The sequence below is a fragment of the Jaculus jaculus genome, chromosome 8, assembly GCF_020740685.1.
Source record: "Jaculus jaculus isolate mJacJac1 chromosome 8, mJacJac1.mat.Y.cur, whole genome shotgun sequence".
In the NCBI taxonomy this organism is placed as follows: domain Eukaryota; kingdom Metazoa; phylum Chordata; class Mammalia; order Rodentia; family Dipodidae; genus Jaculus; species Jaculus jaculus.
This window is the reverse complement of record NC_059109.1, coordinates 7,353,572-7,373,610: the sequence shown is the minus strand read 5'-3', so window position 1 is coordinate 7,373,610 and position 20,039 is coordinate 7,353,572. Positions and strand designations below refer to the sequence as shown.

Sequence of the window (20,039 nt, the reverse complement as noted above, 5' to 3'; positions counted from 1 at the left end):
TAGAATTATTGAGAGGCCCCACTAAAGGAGCTAGCCAGTGTCGCATGTAGTCCACACAGAGGGCAAGCTCAAGGTTTGGGGTATGTCGGCTGTAAGACCTCCAGTGTCTTGGGTAAGCTTGACTTTGAGGGTCAAGCGTGTGTCAGCTGTCATTGGGTATGCGGACACTGTTACCATTAAAATTTTACTCTGAATCTGCAACATTCAATGTATCCACCACTACAGAAACTGAAATATTCTCGAAGGATGACTGAAGTATGCTTAGTATTTCAGTTCACACCAACTGGAGTGCTCTCACACCACAGGACGCTGGATACCTTGGGACAGCCCTTACAGTTTAGATTCTTTTTATTTATTCACTTGCAAGGGGAGGCAGCGAGAGAGAGAGAGAATGGGCGCTCCAGGGCCTCCAGCCACGAACTCCAGATGCATGTGCCACTTTTGTCCGACTTTTACTTGGGAACTGGGGGATCGAACTCCGGCCCTTAGGTTCTGCAGGAAAGTGCACCAGCCGCTGAGCCGTCTCTCCAGCCCACAATTTGGGCCGTTAACCTTTTTAATCCTGCCATGGTGGGCGCTGCGACCACCTGAGTCTGAAGGCGGTTGCTCTGGTTACACAGATGCCCACTGCACGTCACAGAGCTCTAGAAGCGGGCTGCCAGGGGAGCCGTCGCATCGCGCATGCGCGGAGGTGCGCGGTGGGTCCACGCATGCGTAGTGCGGCCGAGTCCCCTGGCGACGCGCGTGCGCGGACGGGTGCCTGCCATGGAACGGCGGCTGGCGGAGTTCCGGGAGGCCCGCAAACGGGCCGGGCTGTCGGCTCAGCCCGGCACGTCGCGCCAGAGCGCACCCGCCTCTGGAGAGAAGGCGGAAGCGGCTGCGACTTCCACTTCCGCCCCAGGTTGGCTAAGGCGGCTCGTGGCGTGGGGCCGGAGGAGCCCGCACCGCGCTCAGGTGAGGAGCGCCGCGCCTCAGGCAAGCGACTTCCGGGGACTCGCTTCCGCCCGGAGCCACGCCCACCGCGCCGACCCCCCCCCAGACCACGCCCCCTCCGTGGGAAAGCCACGCCCACGCCGCTGGGTCCCCGCGCGCTATTGGACGGCCAGCAGGCTGTGGGTGAGGAGCGCTGCCCCAGGCCGGACGTCCCGCCGCGTGGGGCAGCGGTGACACGTGGCTTTGCCGTTGTTTCCTTCCAGACCTGGTCCCCTCGCAGCATCCGGGTCTAAGCAGAAGCCGGGCCACAGGGTCCTGGAAGAAGGCACCCGTGTGCCCTGTCCTTGTCCTTAGCGGCTTGAGTTAATGGCTGGGGTGTCCTGTGGCTTCAGAAACTTCCCCCACCGAGCTGAGCCCAGTCAAAAGTGGCAGTCATTAAGCCTTCGCTTTATTTGTACTTGGGAAATTTGGAAATGGGGTTTCAGGGCTGGAGAGATGGCTTAGCTGTTAAGGCGCTTGCCTGTGAAGCCTTAAGGACCCAGGTTCTGTTCCCCAGGACCCATGTAAGCCAGCTACACAAAGTGGCACATGAATCTGGAGTTCGTTTGTAGTGGCTAAAGGCCCTGGGGCGCCCATTCTCCCTCCCCCCCCCCATCTGTCTTTTTCTCTCACAAATAAATACATGCCTAAAAGATATGGTGTTTGAATTCCAAACTGCCACCTTTTTGCATCACTGATAAGGATCAAGGTGGAAACAAGAAAGATCTGAATTACTATGATAGCCTTTTCATCCTTCATTCTTTTTGGTAATGTTTTATTTTGTAGATGAATTTAGTTAGGGCCTCTATGTCTTTATTTAGTTTTCACTCAGGAATACAATGGCAGGGTAACCCGTATGTGACATTGCAGTGTCTATGTGGAAATGAGGCTGGAGAGAAAGGAATATGATGGAGACTTGGGAAGGGAGGAGATGCCCTTGGCCAGAGTCTGGTTGAAACAGCTCACCAGCTGAGAAGACTTCCAACACAATTAACATTTGCAGTAAAAGCTGCCAGCATAGAGTTCATACTCCTTTTACGACAAAGTTGCAATGACCAAAGCTTAAGACTTGTATGTATATAACCTCGGGAAGGGCCTCATTCTTTTCCCTAGACATTGAGAGTCTCAAGCAAGATTATTGACTTCGTTTACAGTTAAAGATACTCTACCTCTTGCATCCTGGGGGTCTTATCAGTTGTAATCCTTCAGGTGTCCCTAAGGACCCATTCTGTGATCTGTGGTCACATTTGGATTCCTTAGGAAGTCTTTTAAAATTTATTTTATTTATTTGAGAAAGAGATAGAAAGAGGCAGAGAGAGAGAGAGAGAGAGAATGAAAATGGATGCACCAGGTCCTTCAGTCACTGTAAATGAACTCCAGACGCATGCACCACCTTGTGCATCTGGCTTATCTGGGTCCTGGGGAATTGAACCTGCATCCTTTGGCTTCATAGGCAAACACCTTAATTGCTAAGCCATTTCTTCAGTCCAGGTGCCCCTACCCTTTTTTTTTTTAAAAGGAATTTCATTTTCTTTAAGTTTTTTTTAATTTTATTTTGTGGGGGTGAGGAAGGCAGGTAGAGTGAGAACGGATGCTCCAGGGCCTCTAACCACTGCAGATGAACTCAAGACTCTTGCATCACTTTGTGCACCTGGCTTTATGTGGGTACTAGGGAATTGAAATCCAGGTCCTTAGGCACCTGGGTTTGATTCCCATGTACCCAGGTAAAGCCAGATGCACAAAGTGGTGCATGTGTCTGGAGTTTATTGGCAGCAGCAGGAGGCCCCAGCATGGCCATTCTCTCCCTTCTCTCTCTCCTTTGGCGATAGTAGCTTCAAAACCTATAAAATCCCACATGTTGTAGAGACCCTAGCGTGGGACTCGCAGAGAAGCCTATACCCGTGCTTCCTGGTGTCTTCTGAGCCCTTCTCTTTCTTTCTTTTTTAAAAAAATATTTAGAGAGAGAGAAAGAGGCAGAGAGAATGGACATGTCAGTGCCTCTAGCCACTGCAAATGAACTCCAGACACATGTGCCATCTTGTGCACCTGGCTTACATGGTTATTGGGGAATTGACTGGGTCCTTAGGCTTCTCAGGCAAGTGCTGTACCGGTTAAGCCATCTCTCCAGCCCCTCCCCCTCTTTGTTGGACCTCATACTTAAGCCTGTTTTCAAGTAGCCTTGTTATGCTCCAGTTCTTGCTTCATGAAGCCACAATCCCAGTTGGGTGTGAGCTGAAAGTCTAGGGGAACTCCTCACACTTCTGAGGGTCACAGTGAGAATCTGTGCCTCCTGCTTCTGTTCCCACAAAAATGCAGACAGAAATACAGAACATTCCAAGGGCTATGATGCTTCACAAAAATCTGCCTCCAGGCCTTTTCTCCTAAGTGTAACAAGAGCCAAAAAAAAAAAAAAAAAAAAATCCTTTTTCAAGTTAACGTGGCTGGGTCTGGTGGTAAAGACCTGTCATCCCAGATACTTGGTTGGGAAGTTAAGGCAGAATAATTACAAGTTCAAGGTCTGCCTAGTAACTTAGAAAGGCCTTGTTTCAAAAAAAAATTTTTTTTTAAGGGCTGAGTATATAACTCTGTGGTAGTCCTCTTGACTCTAGATTTGCAAAGCCCTAGGTTCAGCCCTCAGTAGCACTCCCCCAAAATCAAAACGTCAGGGTGGTGGTAGATACCTATAATCCCAACACTGTAAGGTGCAATAAGGCAGGAAGATCACCAGCTTGAGGCCTTAGCTACAGATCACTTTTGAGAGCCTTTCTTACCGACACACCCCATTCCTGGGCTGGAGAGATGGCTTAGTGGGTAAGTGCTTGCCTGCGAAGCCTAAGGACCCCAGTTCAACTCTCCAGATCCCAAGTAAGCCAGATGGCACACAAAGGTGAGGCAAGCACAAGGTTGCACATGCCCACTAGGTGGCGCAAGCATCCGGAGTTTGATGGCACTGACTAAGGTCATGGCGGACCAATTCTCTCCTCTCACTCTATCTAAAATTTAAAAAAAATTTTTTTTTTTAAGTAACACCTCTTCCCCCAATTAAAATATGCTGGAGTGGTATATTTGTTCACCTTAAAATCATTTCTCTTAAGTTTATTATATTGGACTATGTCTGATTTAAGCATGTTTTTTGTCGTTGCTGGTGTGTGTATCAGATGTGTGTGCAGATGTGTGTGCCGAAGCACATGAAAGTGGAGGCCAAAAGAGAAAGTCAGTGTCCCATTCTGTCATTTTTTTTTTCCCCCCTTGGGACCGAGTCTGTCAGTGAACACAGAGCTGTCATTTTAGTCAGACTGGCTGACCCGTGAGCCCCAGCACTGGAGTCCCCGCGTGGGCAAGCTCAGCTTTTTCCACGGGTGCTGGGAATAGAACTGAGGTCCCCACGCTGGCCGCGCACGTGCTCTTACCCATGGGGCCTTCTCACCAGCCCTGGGAGTTTTGTGTTTTGTCTTTTTTTATAACCAGGAAGAACTTGTTATAGCTCTGTTCTGAGTCAGTATTGGCTCCAGTATCCAGGGTTCCCACTCACAGACAGAGGTCAAGGGGGGTGGGCTGCAGGGCTCCACAGTCCATTTCCTTCACACTGTTTGTCTCAGCTGCATCAGGATAGCTATTGTTGACCAGCAGTCCGTGAACACAATCGCTCAGGATCTGGGAATCTGTTTCCCTCTTCCAGTTTAAATAGAACACAATGTCTGCTGCATACAAAGCACTCCTGACCACCCCTCTTCCCAAAGAATATGAGATCATGGAGTGAAGCCCCGAGAAGCCGTTCTGCGAGAGAGGTTCCATTATTAAAAACCCATGAAAGCTTTCAGCCCGATGGAAGGAAGCTTCTCTGGGCCTTGGGTTGTGTCTTATTAATTGAACCGCTTTTCTGAAGGGACTCAGCCTTAGGCTTGTTTTCATGGCTTTCTTTCCTGGGTTTGCCCTGGTGTAAAAATTCTCATTAGTTTTATTTTTCTTTTTAAGTTATAATCTATCTCCACCTAATAATGTTGATGGGCACACGGGGCCATTGGAGATTTCTTCCACCTTCTGTTTCATTTTCATTGATAAATGTACAATTTTTTTTTTTTTTTTTTTTGGTTTTTCGAGGTAGGGTCTTGCCTGTACTCAGGCTGACCTGGAATTCACTATGTAGTCTCAGGGTGTCCTTGAACTCACAATGATCCTCCTCCCTCTGTCTTCCTAGTGCTGGGATTAAAGGTTTGCACCACCACACCTGGCTCTTGTTTTCTTAATATGTGTCAGTGTGTGAGATCAGAGGACAGCATTTAGGTCGTTCCTGGCCTGTCCACCTTCATTTGAGCCAAGGTTTCTCATTTTGGATTCACGCTGCTCTTGTTTGCTGCTCTTGCCATGGGTCCCTGGTTAATTCTCCTCTCTCCACTGCCCGTCTTGTCATCAGTGAGCCAGGATTATAGAAGCCTACCATGACTTGTGGCTTTAAAAATAATTTATATATATATATATATATATACACATATACACACACACACACATATATATGTATATATATATACACACACACATACATACATACACATACATATATATATACATACGTATATATGTGTGTATATATATACATATACATATACATATACATATACATACATACATACATACATACATATATATATATATATATATATATATATATATATATTTTGTTTTTTGAGGTAGGGTTTCACTCTAGCTCAGACTGACCTGGAATTCATTTTGTGGTCTCAGGAAGGCCTCGAACTCATGGTGATCCTCCTACCTCTGCCAAGTGCTAGGATTAAAGGCATGTGCCACCACGCTTGGCTTAAAAAAATATTTTATTTATTTAATTATTTATTTTAGAAAAAGAGAGAATGGGCACACCAGGGCCTCCAGCCACTGCAAACAAACTCCAGATGCATGTGCCACCTTGTGCATCTGGCTTATGTGGGTCCAGGAGAGTTGAACCCAGATCCTTTGGTTTTGCAGGCAAAACGCCTTAACTGCTAAGCCATCTCTCCAGCCCAGCTTGTGGCATTTTAAGTGGGATGTGGAGATGAACTCAGGTCCTCCAGAATGACTGGTGAGCACTTTATCCACTGAGCCGTTTACCCAACCCACTTGTAACTTTTTTTGTTTTTTCTGAAGTGGGATTTCACTCTAGCCTAGGCTGACCTAGAACTCACTCTGGAGTTCCAGGCTGTCCTTGAACTCACAGCATTCCTCCTACCTCTGCCTCCTGAGTACTGGGATTGAGGCCAGCACGTGCAGCTTGTGACTGTTTTAAGTCCTCTCCTGCCATATCCTAGGCAAGTTCCCACTGGAACCTCCAACCCCCAACGTTCATCCCCTCAACCCTCCATGGTCTTCAGCTCTTGGCCGCCTAACCTTGGCTCATGCTCTCCTTCATTGAGAGAGGCCTGCAGGTGGGAAACAGCTTGGTACTGGAGGAATGGATCTGCTTTCCCTAGAGGGACTGGTTGGAAAGAAGAAGGGGTTCAGTAGATGGGAGATAGCGGGGAGGGGGTAAAGGATTGTGGTGGGAGGGGACTGAGGTACATTGGATATCTGTACAGAAGTCATCAATAAGAAGAGACGAAATGCCTTTCCTGAGTTCTGCCTATGGGTGACATGCCACCCGAGACACTTGTGAACATGGCTTTTGTAGCCAGAAGAGGATGGAACCGGCACTAGAGAAAATGCCCAGCCAGGCTGAGGAACTTCTGTTTATAGCCCTCCCCTGTGTCTCGTCCCTTTGCCAGTGATGCACCACCTCTGGCTAACCCTCGAACCCTTCTTCCTACCATCCCTTACTGTGGAAGTTTGAATTTACATCCCCCAACAGACCACCTGGCTGGAAGAAGTGTCGGGGTGGAGGGGGGTGGATCCTGAGGTGCAGCCCCAAGGTGTTAGTGGGGGCAGATCTGAATTCCAGCCGAAGGTGTGCAGAGAGCTTGAGCTCTGCCTGGGGTTCTGCTGCTGGTTCTTCGGGCTGCGTGGGATTGGGAAAGGGGGCCGGCTTCTTCCGCCTTTATGGAACGTCCCCCTGGATCTGTAAGCCTGAAATAAATGCCATTCCTCCCACACACTGCGGTCTGGAGGTTCATCCCAGCAGCGTTCCAAAACTGCCCCCACCCCTGCCTAGCTCGCTAACCCTTCTTCCTGCCATCCCCACTGAAGCCACTGGTCAAATGAAACGGGCCTTGGAGGGACACCATCCGGGATCCTAGCCACACTTCATCTCTGCCCACTGCTGGCTCACTCTCAGTGTCCCCAGGCCAGTGAAGGGACAGCAGGAATGCTAGCCTCCTACAGTGGCAGCAGACAGTGGTCTTTGGAGTCACGCGCATAAGTGGTGGCAGACGAGCTTGGTTCTTCCTTTGCTTTGAACCAGCGGCCGCCGTCATCACTGTCTGGTCCCCTCACACCTGCTCCGGTGACAGCAGCTAGCCATGTCCCTGGCCCTGCTCCCCATTCTGTGCGTGGCATAAATGGAACTTGGGCTGTATTCGCTCCCTATGAAGACCTCCAGTGGCATTCCGTTTCCAGATTCTGTTGAGGTCTAGCTCCTGCCTGCCGCCAACGCACACGTTGCCCCCCCCGCCCTGCCCCCCTTGGCCAGGACACTGCAGGCGCCCCGTCGGTGCCGTTCCCAGACGAGGCGAACCTTCCCTAGCAGAGGCCCCCCTCTTCTGGAGCAAGAACTGTCATGTCTGCTGGTCACTTCTGTCTCATAAATGTCACGCATGGGGGTGGCCAAGTAGGGCAAGAGTGTGCCTGCTTTATTCCCCCTGCAAGCCAGGAAGAAGGGCGAGGCGTGGGGGAAAGGAGCTTGTGGGTTAAGGGTGTCTGGACAGTTGAGTTGAGACCGAGGCGTGATTTACATGTTGCACAGGAAATTATGTATGCGAAGGTGTGCACACGTTTGTGTACGTGCACGTGGGACCCAGGGCACAACGTTGGATGCCATTCAGGCACCACCACTCCTGTTTCTACATATATATTTATTTATTTGAGAGAGAGAGAGGCTGACAGAGAGAGCAAGGGCCTGCCAGGGCCTCCAGCCATTGCAAACAAACTCAAGAAGCAGGTGCCTCCTAGCATAGCAGGCTTTATGTGAGTACTAGGGAACTGGACATGGGAACTTAGGCTTTGCAGGCAAGTGCCTTAACCACTGAGCTATCTCTCCAGCCCCCACCCACCTTTTCAAAACAATATTTTTACTTATATGAGACAGAGAGTGTGTGTGTGGGGGGGGGATATACCAGGGCCTCCTGCCACTGCAAACGAACTCCAGACACATGTGCCACCTTGTGCAACTGGCTTTATGTGGGTACTGGGGAATTGAACCCAGGCCGTCAGGCCTTGCAAGCAAGCGCTTTTAATGGCTGAGCCATCTCTCCAGCCGCCATGGTTATTTAGAATACTACTTTAGTGGTTGTACATAGGTTGGTTTGGGATGGGGGAGATTAGAAAGTCTACTTAGGAAACACTGCCCAGGCTCGGGTTGAGTAATGAGAACCTGGATAGACCGCTTGTGGGGTGGGATGGTAATGGCCATAATGGCCGGTAATGGCTGTCATCACAGTGATTTTTTTTTTTTAATACATGAAAGGGATGTTTGTTTCCTGTTTTTAGAATCAAGCCTCTTATGGTATTTTGACTCATCTAATCAAATGAGCAAATGTGTGTTGACTCTGACTGTAAGGGAGGCAAACGTTATGCCTGCAGATTTCTCAATTACCAGGGAGGTTCTGTTGGGGTCATGAATTAGCTTTTGTTAGCCTCAGACGAGTCAGAAGCAACAGCTCCTGCGAAATGGGAGCCCATCTGAACGCTGTAGGTTTTCAGTGGGTCACCTCTTGCCTTGGTTCGGTGGGCGCATGAGCTCTCGGGCTGTGATTGTTTTTGAGAGAAGGACAAGGAAATAGAAATCAATGAGCCGGCAGCCCTCCTTGAGCAGTAAGATCAGGCCTTTTCGATGAGCTCTGATCCTCTACGCCTGTGTCCTAGGAAGCCACCGAGCCTGGGAGCCGCACACCACAGCCGCCACGGAGCACAGCCGGTCCTCCCCCTCCACCCTGCCACCCTTCTCTTCTGACCAACGTCACCTTCCTGAAGGTTCTCCTCTGGCTGGTCTTGCTGGGACTGTTTGTGGAACTGGAGTTTGGCCTGGCTTATTTTGTCCTGTCGTTGTTCTACTGGATGTACGTGGGGATGCGAGGCCCCGGGGAGAAGAAGGAGGGAGAGAAGAGCGCCTACTCCGTGTTCAACCCAGGCTGCGAGGCCATCCAGGGCAGCCTGACGGCAGAGCAGCTAGAGCGGGAGCTGCAGCTCAGACCCCCGCTGGGGAGGTAGGACGGGCCCTGCCGGCCCTCCTGCCCCCGAGCTGAGCCTGCGCCCGACTTCCGCGCACAGGACGAAGGGCAGCTTGCAGGGTTGGCTCTGCCACTGCCAGGCTCTCTTCCACTCTGCCCCTGATCTGCTGCAGTTTCATTTTGAACTTCTCTTTGATTCTGGTGAAAGTTTCTAAAAGAATCTCACTGTGGAGCCGAGCTGGTATAATTTATATAAAAAAAATCATGTGAGAAAAGAGGTCTGGTTGTCTCATCATTTGAGAGTGGCAGTTATAGTAGGGTCTCACTCTAGCCCAGGCTGACCTGGAACTCACTATGTAGTCTCAGGGTGGCCTCGAATTCACAGCAATCTTCCTACCTCTGCCTCCCGAGTGCTGGGATTAAAAGCTTGTGCCATAACACCCAGCTGAGAGGTTCTCTCACTTTTTTTTTTCAACCTAGACTGAGAAAGGTGATCTTTATTTTTTTTTCAAATTTTTATTAACAACTTCCATGATTATAAAAAATATCCCATGGTAATACCCTCCCTCCCCCCACTTTCCTCTTTCACACTCCATTCTCCATCATTTCCCCTCCCCTTCTCAATCATCTCTTTTATTTTGATGTCATGATCTTTTCCTGGGAGGTTCTCTTTTAAACACCTACTTGTTTAATGAATGAGTAGGTACCTCAGGGCTGAGTGCTAAACGTGAATGTTCTCTTTAATCTTTTTAATAATTAAAGCATCTAAAAATAGTTTTACCTCCTTATTTGGGAGAAAGGTTGCACCAGGACCTCCTGACACTGCAGATGAACTCCAGATGCACCCACCACTTGGGAATTGAACGTAGACTGGCAGGCTTTGCAAGCAAGCACCTTTAACCACTGAGCCATTTCCCCAGGCCACAATATATTTTTTCCTAACTGAAAAGTGTAAGTTGCAAGATTTTTTTTGGGGGGGGAGGGTTGTTTATTTTTGTCTTGCTTTCTAATTTAATTCTTACTTTTTCAGTCACTACTATCATTGGAATATAAAATATCCTTAAATCACCTTTCCATCAACAGTTCCTTATTCACTGTACACGCCGCTGTTCATTCTCCTTTTATTCTGTCTCCACTTGGTTAAAGAAGAGACAGTCTTATCAGGACAAGGTCAATATTGGAAACTTTAAAAAAAATTTGCAAGCATATATATGTGTGTGTGTGTGTGTGTGTGTGTGTGTGTGTGTTACACACACACACACACACACACACACACATACATAGAGAGAGAAAGCACCAGAGCCTCTAGCCACTGTAAACGAACTCACCTTGTGTGTCTGGTTTACGTGGGAACTGGGGAATTGAACCCTGGGTCATTAGGCTTTACAGGCAAGCACCTTAACGGCTGAACCATCTCTGTAGCCCTGGAAATTTTTTTATTTGCAAGCACAGACAGAGAGAGCAAGAGAGTTAGAGGGGTGGAGATAGAGAAGGGGATAGGGGAGGAGTGGAAATATTTAGATGTGCCAAGGTCTCTTGTCACTGCAAACAAACTCCAGACACAAGTGCCACTTTGTGCATCTGCTTTACATTGGTACTGGGGAATTGAGCCCAGACCATCAGGCTTTGTAAGCCGTGCCTTGAATAGCTGAGCCACCTCTGTGCAGCCCAGTGTGATTTGATAAGTGGTTAATCATTCAGCCAGAGAATTCTTAAGTATGTGCAGAGGAGAGAGCTGGAAGGAGAACTCCAGGCATACTGACATCTTGGGTTGTGTCTCATTTTCTTTTTCTTTCTTTTTACAGGCAGTACCACGTGCAGCCCAGGCTGGCCTTGAATTTGCTATGTAGTTCAGTATAACGCTGGATAACCTCCGGTCCTCCAGCTTCCACCTCGGGAGTGCAGGGACCACAGGCCCGTGACACCACACCTGGTTTACGCAGTGCGGGGGTCTGACCCTGGGCCACGCACACACACCTGGTTTACGCAGTGCGGGGGTCTGACCCTGGGCCACGCACACACACCTGGTTTACGCAGTGCGGGGGTCTGACCCTGGGCCATGCACACACACCTGGTTTACACAGTGCGGGGGTCTGACCCTGGGCCACGCACACACACCTGGTTTATGCAGTGCGGGGGTCTGACCCTGGGCCATGCACACACCAGGCAAGCACTCTAGCCACTGAGCTGTGTTCTCCAGCCCTGGTTTGTTTGTTGTTTGCTGAGGCTGTGAAAGCTGTCCCTTCATCTGTGGGCCCTGGTGAGCAATTATGCCAGTTGTGGCAATCTGCGGCTTGGTGTTTGGGGTCATTGAAATTGAGCCAAACCATCACATATTTTTTTTTGAAGGGTCATTCTGATGAGTTTTAAACTTGAGTAAGAAGAAATGGCCCACGGTGACTATGCACAATGGCCAGGAAACAGAAGGGCCTCTTGCAAAGTGCCTGGAACTAACTGGATTCTTCTTTAGGGGTCAGAAGAAACAGACCATGTGTCAGGACTTTTTTTTTTTTTTTCCTCCTAAACTTAAGATTTTAAGAAATAACTGGGATCCTTCAGTAGTTTTCACTGTCAGAGTCTTAATTTTTTTGGTTTTATTTACATTTATTTATTTGGGAGCAACAGACAGAGAGAAAGAGGCAGATAGAGAATGGGTGCGCCAGGGCTTCTAGCCACTGCAAACGAACTCCAGATGTGTGCGCCACCTTGTGCATCTGGCTTACGTGGGTCCTGGGGAATCGAGCCTCAAACCAAGGTCCTTAGGCTTCACAGGCAAGCACTTAACCGCTAAGCCATCTCTCTAGCCCAGAGTTCAGCCATTCTTAATTGTGAAAGTAACTGTAATATTTATAAAAGACTGTTAAGTGGGAGTCTGTGGTTAATTCTTTTGTTCTTCCTTGAGTTACTGAAAGCAAGTTTTTAGCATCACTTAGATTTATCTCTCACTCAGTGAACGCCTGTGTCCCACTAGTCACTGGCATATAACACTACCACCAAAAAAAAGAAAGGAAAAAGAAAATTCAAGACTCATTGCCAGTTGCCTGAGTGCAGCTCATCTCCTCCCAAAGGTTGTCTGTAATAATGGCATTGCCTTCTAGGAAAAGTGAGGTGTGAGCCAATTACACACCTGGCCGGGAGGAGAAGAAACCACAGTGTATTTGCTGTTCTCGTCAGACCATTAAGCTTTAGGCACAGTCTTGACTTTCCAAATTTAGGCCTGTTGATCTCAGAATTTTCCACTCAGGACCCAACCTGCAGCCAAGAAGGAGGGTGCCGTTAAAAAGCTGCTTCTGTCATCACAGAGACGTGTATACATTCCCTGTGGCATCTGTAGGCATGAGTGAGTGTTTCTGCTCAGGTCCTGTGAGTCCATTGGTTTCCGCTCTTGCTTGCTTGTCTTTTCATAGGGACTGTTAAACCTCTAGAAGGCGCCCTCAAATAACAAGTATGTTCTGGGCCACGTGGTGTCTTTCTTGTGACCCCATGAAGAAGAATCCAGTTCCAAGTTCAGATACTTCTCAAGAAGGCCTTTCTGGTTTTTGTTGTTGCTTTTTTATTTTGTTTTGTTTTGTTTTGTTTTGTTTTTGCCTGGAATTTATTATGTCGTCTCAGGGTGGCCTCGAACTCACGGCAATCCTCCCACCTCTTGCCTCCCGAGTGCTGGGATTAAAGGCGTGCGCCACCACGCCTGGCAAGAAGGTCTTTCTGTTTCTCGGGAGAACTTTGCCACTTGGCAGCAATGTCACTTTGGGTCATTTCTTCTTATTCAAGTCTCACTGGTTCCCCAAGTGACCATCCCCCAGACTGTTGGCCCATTACTCAGACTCTCTCTCAGCCCTCTCTGAGCTTCAGGCCGTGATCTGAGCCGCACCTCTGGGACACAGTCACATTCTACTAGTTCTGACCCTTCCTAGGGTCTCCAGGCACGTGTGTCTTCCCCTATGAGAATTATCCTTGGAATGTTGGAGCTCTTCCATTTATTTATTCATTTACTTATTTATTTGTGATCAGATTGGGCTCACAACAAAAAGTCAGGAAGTTGGGCAGAATAAAGTGGAATAGGAGCTGTGCGGTTTTCCTTTCTACTCATTCCAGCAGACATATTCGGACGTCGTGCCCTGGGCCTCCCCTGCACCGAGGGACAGGTAGGAAGAGCCAGCCGGGATGCCCAGGTGGGGTTGTCTGCCACGGGGCATCTTGCCACCAGGGGGCAGCATAGAGCCGCCAGGCCGCCTCGTGGGCCCCTCCACACATAGGAAAACCCTCTGGGATGTTTCTGGGAAACGCTTGCATTCTTTTCACTGCAATGTTCATAGAGGAAAGGTCCTGGGAAAGGCATAGAGAGCCCCCCCACCCCCGGCAGTGAGTTATCACATGCACACTTTCAAACCAAACAACGCCCCCCCCCCCCACTAGCTTTCTCAGGCGGTGTCTAAGGTCCCTCATCTCATCCACATCAGAGCTGTGAGACCACCCCCCCCACCAATGTGGTATAACCAGGAACTCACATAGCTGGCAAAGAAAATGTTCTCTAAGCCAAACAAAGTAATATTTAGAGCCAATGTTTGGTTTCTGTGACACATACTTTTATTTCACAACCTTGGAACATTTGGGCTGAAGCCTTGGGTCTCATTCTCAGAAATCTGAAGGGGGAGGGTGCTGGAGAGACGGCTTAGTGGTTAAGGCACTTGCTTACAAAGCCTAACAATAGGGGTTCGATTCCCCGGTACCCACGTAAAGCCAGATGCACAAAGTGGCCTGTGCATCTGGAGTTTGTTTGCAGCACCTAGAGGCCTTGGTGTGCCCATTCTCTCTCTCTCTCTCTCTCTCTCTCTCTCTCGTCAATAAATAATTAAAATAATACAGTAGGGCAAGGCCTTGTGGCACACACCTTTAGAAAAAAGAAAGCTGAGGTGGAAGACAGGCTGAGCGCGTCGAGAGCCACGCAGGGCATGTGATATGATATGGACGTTTGTAATGGTGTAAGGAGAGTGTGTGCGCATGTGTGTGTGCTGGTGGAGCCATCAAAGGCAGGAATCATTTTCAAGGGCTGATGGCCCAGGTTTGATTCCCCAGAACCCACATGAGCCAGATGCAATGTTGCGTGTGCATCTGGAGCTGGTTTGCAGTGCCTGGAGGTCCTGGGGTGCATATCCTCACCCTGTGTGTCTCTCTAATAAAATAAAATTTTCCTAAAAATCACTTTCAATTCTAAATTTGATACGTTAGTTCCCCCTTACCACAGAGAATACACTCTAAGACCACCTACCACAGAGGGTACCCCAAACCATGGACAGTACTGAACCCTGTCTAAAGCATTTCTTTCCCTATATGCACATGCATATAATAAGGTTTAATTTATAAATTAATCACTAAGCAATTAATAATAGCTAGAAATAATAAAACATAGTATATTGCAATGAAAGTCATTTAAAATTTGTGTATTGATGATTTCTAGAATTTTCCATTTAGTATACACTCTGTGTCTGTTGACCCCCACATAAGTAAGTGAAACCACAATTATAGGAATGCTCTTATACTACGTAGGATTTTTCACTGTATCTCCTTAAAAAGTCATAGATGGGTCATTTTAATTTTTTTTTTTTTTCAGGGTAGGGTCTCACTCTAGTCAAGGCTGTCCTGGAATTCACTATGTTGTCCCAGGCTGGCCTCGAGCTCCAGATCTCCTCCTACCTCTGCCTCCTAAATGCTGGGATTAAAGGCGTGCACCACCACACCTGGCTGGTACATTTATTTTTTTCCTTGTGAGCTTTAGAATTAGTTTGATCAGGTCCCCAAAATTTCTGTTTGTGTATTTATTGGTTTTCCATTAAATTATGGCATTTACAAATATCTTAATGAAAAGAAACATCATTAATTTCTTACTTAATTACTCATGAACTAAGGTGCGCAACTAACACTTATTTAAACCTCTTTTATTGCCACTCAGTTACATGTTCAAATTTGCCTTGAACTGATCTTACTATGCCTCATATATTCCTGGTTATTTTATCTTTTTCTATTAAAGTACAACTTTTGTTCATTTAGTTAATGTATTTATTGTGTGGTTGTGAAATCTATTGATTTAGGCATATTAATTTTACACCAGCCCTTTACTGAAGTTCTATTACCAATTTCAGTTGTGGTTCAGTGGATTTTTTTTTTCCCCCATGGGATTGTTTCCTTTTCAAGTAATGTAAAATTTATGTCCTCTTTCTCAATCTTTTAAAAAATATGTTTATTTCTTATTAATTTGCAAGGAGAGAGAGACAGACAGACAGACTCCAGGCACTGCAAACAAACTCCAAGTGCACAGGCATCTGGCTTTATGTGGGTACTGGGGACTCAAACCTTGGCCAGCGAGCCTTGCAAGCAAGTGCTTTCAACTGCTGAGCCATCTCCCCAGCCCTCTTCTCAGTTTTTACAGCTCGCAACCTCGTCGTCTAACGCCATTGACTAAAATATCCAGAAAAAAAAGTCAAATAAAAATAGTACACAATGCAGGTGGAGAGATGGCTCAGTGGTTAAGGCACTTTCTGGAAAGCCTACAAACCCAGGTTCAGTTCCCCAGTATCCACATAAAGCCAGATGCACAAAGGAGTGTATGTGTCTGGAGTTTGTTTGCAGTGGCTAGAGGTCCTGATGTGCCTGTTGTCTCTCTTATAAACAAATAAACTAATTAACTCAAATGAATAGTAAACAGTGGTATTTTGTCTTACTCAACTTTTTTTTGGGGGGGGGAGTTTGAGGTAGGGTCTCACTCTGGCCCAGGCTGACCTGGAATTCACTATGGAGTCCCAGGGCCTCAAACTCACGGCAATGCTCCTACCTCCGCCTCCTGAGTGCTGGGATTAAAGGCATGCGCTGCCACACCCAGCTGTCTTACTCAACTTTAAAGGGTATTTGTCATGTTTCATCTCTGGTTGTCAATTTGACAGGACTTAGAATCACCTTAGAAGCAGATGTCTGGGAATATCAGTGAGGGATTTTCTAGATCAGGTTAATTGAGCTGACTGTGGGGGGCACCATTCTGAGGGCCACGGTCTCCCCACCCAGTGAAAAGAAGGAACGAACCAGTGGGGTAGCAGCATTCCTTGTCCTGTGCACGCTCACTGCGGACTGAAGGCGACCAGCTGTAAGCTCGAAGTGTGAGCCAGACCAAACCCCTTCCTTCCTGAAGTTGCTTCTTATCAGGCATCTGGTGACAGTAAGAAGAAGCAACTGACACAGAATGTCTCAGTGTTGGGTCGTTAAGCACCAGGCCAGCCTTGATAAACAAAGGTAGCAGACCAATGAGTGCTTTTCATTTAGATCTTTCATTTTTAATTTCATTTATTTATTTATTTGATGGAGAGATTGAAAGAGAGAAAGAGAGAGAGAGGAAATGGGCACACCAGGGCCTCTAGCCACTGCAAATGAACTCCAGACGCTTGCGCCACCATGTTGGCTTACATGGGTACTGAGGAATTGAACCTGGGTCCTTAAGCTTCACAGGAAAGCACCTTAACCTCTAAGCCATCTCTCTCCAGCCCCATTTTTATATTAAAATATTTTATGTATTTATTTATTTGAGAGAGAGAGAGAGAAAGAGAATGGGCATGCCAGGGCCACCAGCTGCGGCAATGAACAAACTCCAGACTCGTGTGCCAGTTTGTGCATCTGGCTTTATGTGGTACTGGGGAATCCAACCAGGTTCCTTAGGCTTTGCATACCCTTGTTCCAACCACTGAGCAATCTCTCCAGCCCTCATTTAGGTTTTTATTTTTCCTTTGAGGAGGTCTCTCTGTAGGCCAGGCTGTACTCGACCTTCGGATTCTCCTGCTCCTCATCCTGCAGGGCTGGAGAGATAGCTCAGTGGTTAAGGCACTTGCCTACAAAGCCTAAGTACCCATGTTTGACTCTCCAGGTCCCACATAAAACAGACGCATAATGTGGCACACATGTGTGGAGTTTGATTGCCATGGCTGGCTGTACTGACATGCCAATTCTCTCTATCTCTCATTAAAAAATTACATTTTTTTTTAAAGTAAATAGAGACCAGATGTAGTGGCACATGCCTTTAATCCCGGCACTTGGAAGGTAGAGGTGGGAGGATCCTTGTAAGTTTGAGGCCACCCTGAGAGTACATAGTGAATTCCAGGTCAGCCTGGGCTATAGTCACACCCTATCTCGAAAAACCAAAAAAAAAAAAAAAAAAAAAAAAAAAGTAAATAGAATTAGCCTGTGTTTCCAGTTTCTTCAGTGAGGTTTTAATTGTTAAAGTTTATAATCTACATTGTCTAAAAAATATTTTTTATCTATTTGCAAGGAGAGAGAATGAATGGGCATGTCAGGTTCTCCAGCCACTGCAAATGCACTCCAGACGCATGCGCCACCTTGCGCATCTGGCTTTACGTGGGTCCTCGGGAATCCAACCTGGGTCTTTTGGCTTTGCCAGCAAGTGCCTTAACCGCTAAGCCATCTCTCCAGCCCTGCATTCTGTTTCTTAAAATATATTTTTTTATTTATTTGCATGGAGGGAGAGAGAGAAAGAGAGGGAATAAGTGCACTAGGGCCTGTAGCAGCTGCACACAAACCCCAGATGCATGCACCCCTTTGTGCATCTGGCTTTATGTAGGCACTGGGGTATCAAACCCAGGTCGTTGGGCTTTGCAGGTAAGTGCCTCAACCTGTAAGCCATCTCTCCAGCCTTTTGCATCACTTTTCTTTTAAAGTTTATTTTTTATTACTTTATTTGAGAAAGAGGGAAAGAATCGTCACGCTGGGGCAAAAATACGGAGTGTGCTTCACGAATTTGCGTGTCATCCTTGCGTGGGGGCCACTCTAATCGTCTCTGTACTGTTCCGGATTTTGTGGATGTGCTGCCTAAGTGAGCACTGCGTGCCCTCTGCAGTGACATCTCTGCTTCCGTTTTAGTCTCAGTCCTTGTTGTGATGGATTTCTTTTCTACTTAGTGGATAATGTGAATTTATTCGCATGTTACTCTTCCACGGTATTGATTTTGACAGCTGCACCATAGTTCTGTGTGGATACTTGAACCAGCATTTCTTTAGGCAATCCTCCTTTTGAAACTTCTATCTATGCCGGGCGTGGTGGCGCACGCCTTTGATTCCAGCACTGGGGAGGCAGAGGCAGGAGGATCGCCGTGAGTTCGAGGCTACCCTGAGAGAGAGAAAACACATCAGGACCTCTTGCCACTGCAAACAACAAACTCCAGATACATGCACCACTTTGTGTATCTGGATTTATGTGGGTACTGGGTGATAAAACTTAGGCCATCAGGCTTTGCAAGCAAGTGCCTTCAACCATTGAGCCCTCTCTCTAGCCACTAGACCCTTAGGAAGTCCTGATTTTACTCGGTGGACCCAGGTCATGACTTGAGATTCTGCTTTGCTTACAGGTAACTTCAGATCACACTCCAGGTAGCAAGGTATTTGAGTACAGTGTGTTTTATTACTGGGTAATTTTTCTTTTCTTTCTTTTTTTTTTTTTTTTTTTTGAGGAAGGGTCTCACTCTAGCTCAGGCTGACCTGGTGTTCATTATGTATTCTCAGGGTGGCCTCGAACTCACTGAGATCCTCTTACCTCTGCTTCCTGAGTGCTGGGATTAACAGGCGTGCACCACCACGTATGGATCTCCTGGGTAGTTTTTCTTTTCTTTTTTTTGGGGGGGGGGTAATTTTTCTTGAATGAAAAAAAAAAGACATTGCTAGAAGACATAATTGATAGGAATGGATTCATTGTGTCTTGTGACATACCTTGAAGCATTATACTCAATCGAAGTGATTTGTAGCCAAAAAATATTGTGTGTGACTGGTTCATTTTTCAGTTTTATTAATGCACCTGCAAGGTTTTCCCTTGTGTCGCCAGTCTCATTTGCTCGTGCCTATTGTGGCTATGTCCGTGGGTGCTTCCCAGATGTGCCCATCCTTGTCACACGGGGAGAGGCTGAGAATCTCGGGGACCAGAAATTAAAGCAGAGGTCAGGTGGGTACCCTGAAAAGAATCAGGGGGAAGAAGCATTCAGACCCCAATTTGTAATGAGCCACATCCTTGGCCCCTTGGAGACATGGTTGTTGTTTGCTGTGTGGTTGTCACTTAGTTTTATCCCCCTCAGCCTTTAGGGATCCGCCCCCTTTTTATTTCCCTCTGCTATATTCTAGTTATATTTTGCCTCCTTGGTGTATTATTTTATTTTATCTTCTGTCAACATCATTTACTGCTTCAAGTTCTTGGTTTTGGGGTTTCTTTGTTGTTGTTTGTTTGTTTTAGGTAGGGTCTCACTCTAGCCTAGGCTGACCTGGAATTCACTATGGAGTCTCAGGGTGGCCTCAAACTCATGGCAATCCTCCTACCTCTACCTCCTGAGTGCTGGGATTAAAGGCATGCGCCACCACGCCTGGCAAGTTCTTGGTATTTTTTAAAGTTATGTAGGAGAGAGAGAGAAAGAAAGGGTGCCCCAGGGCCTCCAGCTGGTGCAAACAAACTCTAGACGCATGGGCTACCCTGTGCATCTGGCTTACATGGGTACTGGGGAACTGAACTTGGGTCCTTTGGCTTCACAGGCAAGCACCTTAACTGCTAAGCCATCTCTCCAGCCCTTGTCTTTTTTTTTTTTTTTAACCCTAGAGATTTGGAAACATAAAAATAACACACAAAGACTGCCTGTGGCAGTCTTTCCTGGGCATGGCCTTCGGCCCCATGGTAATTCACCTTTGGCAAGAGAGTACTCAACGTTTGTAGCGCTCAGCTTTTGAT

At 47.3% G+C, this 20,039-nt stretch overlaps 1 protein-coding gene and 1 non-coding gene across 2 annotated transcripts; one reads left to right on the top strand and one right to left on the bottom strand.

The window, feature by feature from the left end:
• The first annotated feature begins 765 nt into the window (after nucleotides 1–765).
• Nucleotides 766–9,556, top strand: Saysd1 (SAYSVFN motif domain containing 1). Its single transcript, XM_045157427.1, has 2 exons — nucleotides 766–954; nucleotides 8,977–9,556. Exons 1-2 carry the CDS (start codon nucleotides 766–768, stop codon nucleotides 9,319–9,321), a joined length of 534 nt encoding a protein of 177 aa, XP_045013362.1. The 3' UTR covers nucleotides 9,322–9,556.
• Nucleotides 9,557–18,051: 8,495 nt separating this feature from the next.
• On the bottom strand, nucleotides 18,052–18,158 carry LOC123463139. Its single transcript, XR_006638748.1, has one exon. It is a non-coding gene; the product is annotated as a U6 spliceosomal RNA (small nuclear RNA).
• Between the last annotated feature and the right edge of the window lie 1,881 nt (nucleotides 18,159–20,039).

Bases quoted from the DNA above. Each gene is read 5' to 3' on its own strand.
- Saysd1 (XM_045157427.1), top strand. From the start codon at position 766: ATGGAACGGCGGCTGGCGGAGTTCCGGGAGGCCCGCAAACGGGCCGGG. The intron at 955-8,976 runs GTGAGGAGCGCC...CCTGTGTCCTAG, and splicing joins GGAGCCCGCACCGCGCTCAG to GAAGCCACCGAGCCTGGGAG.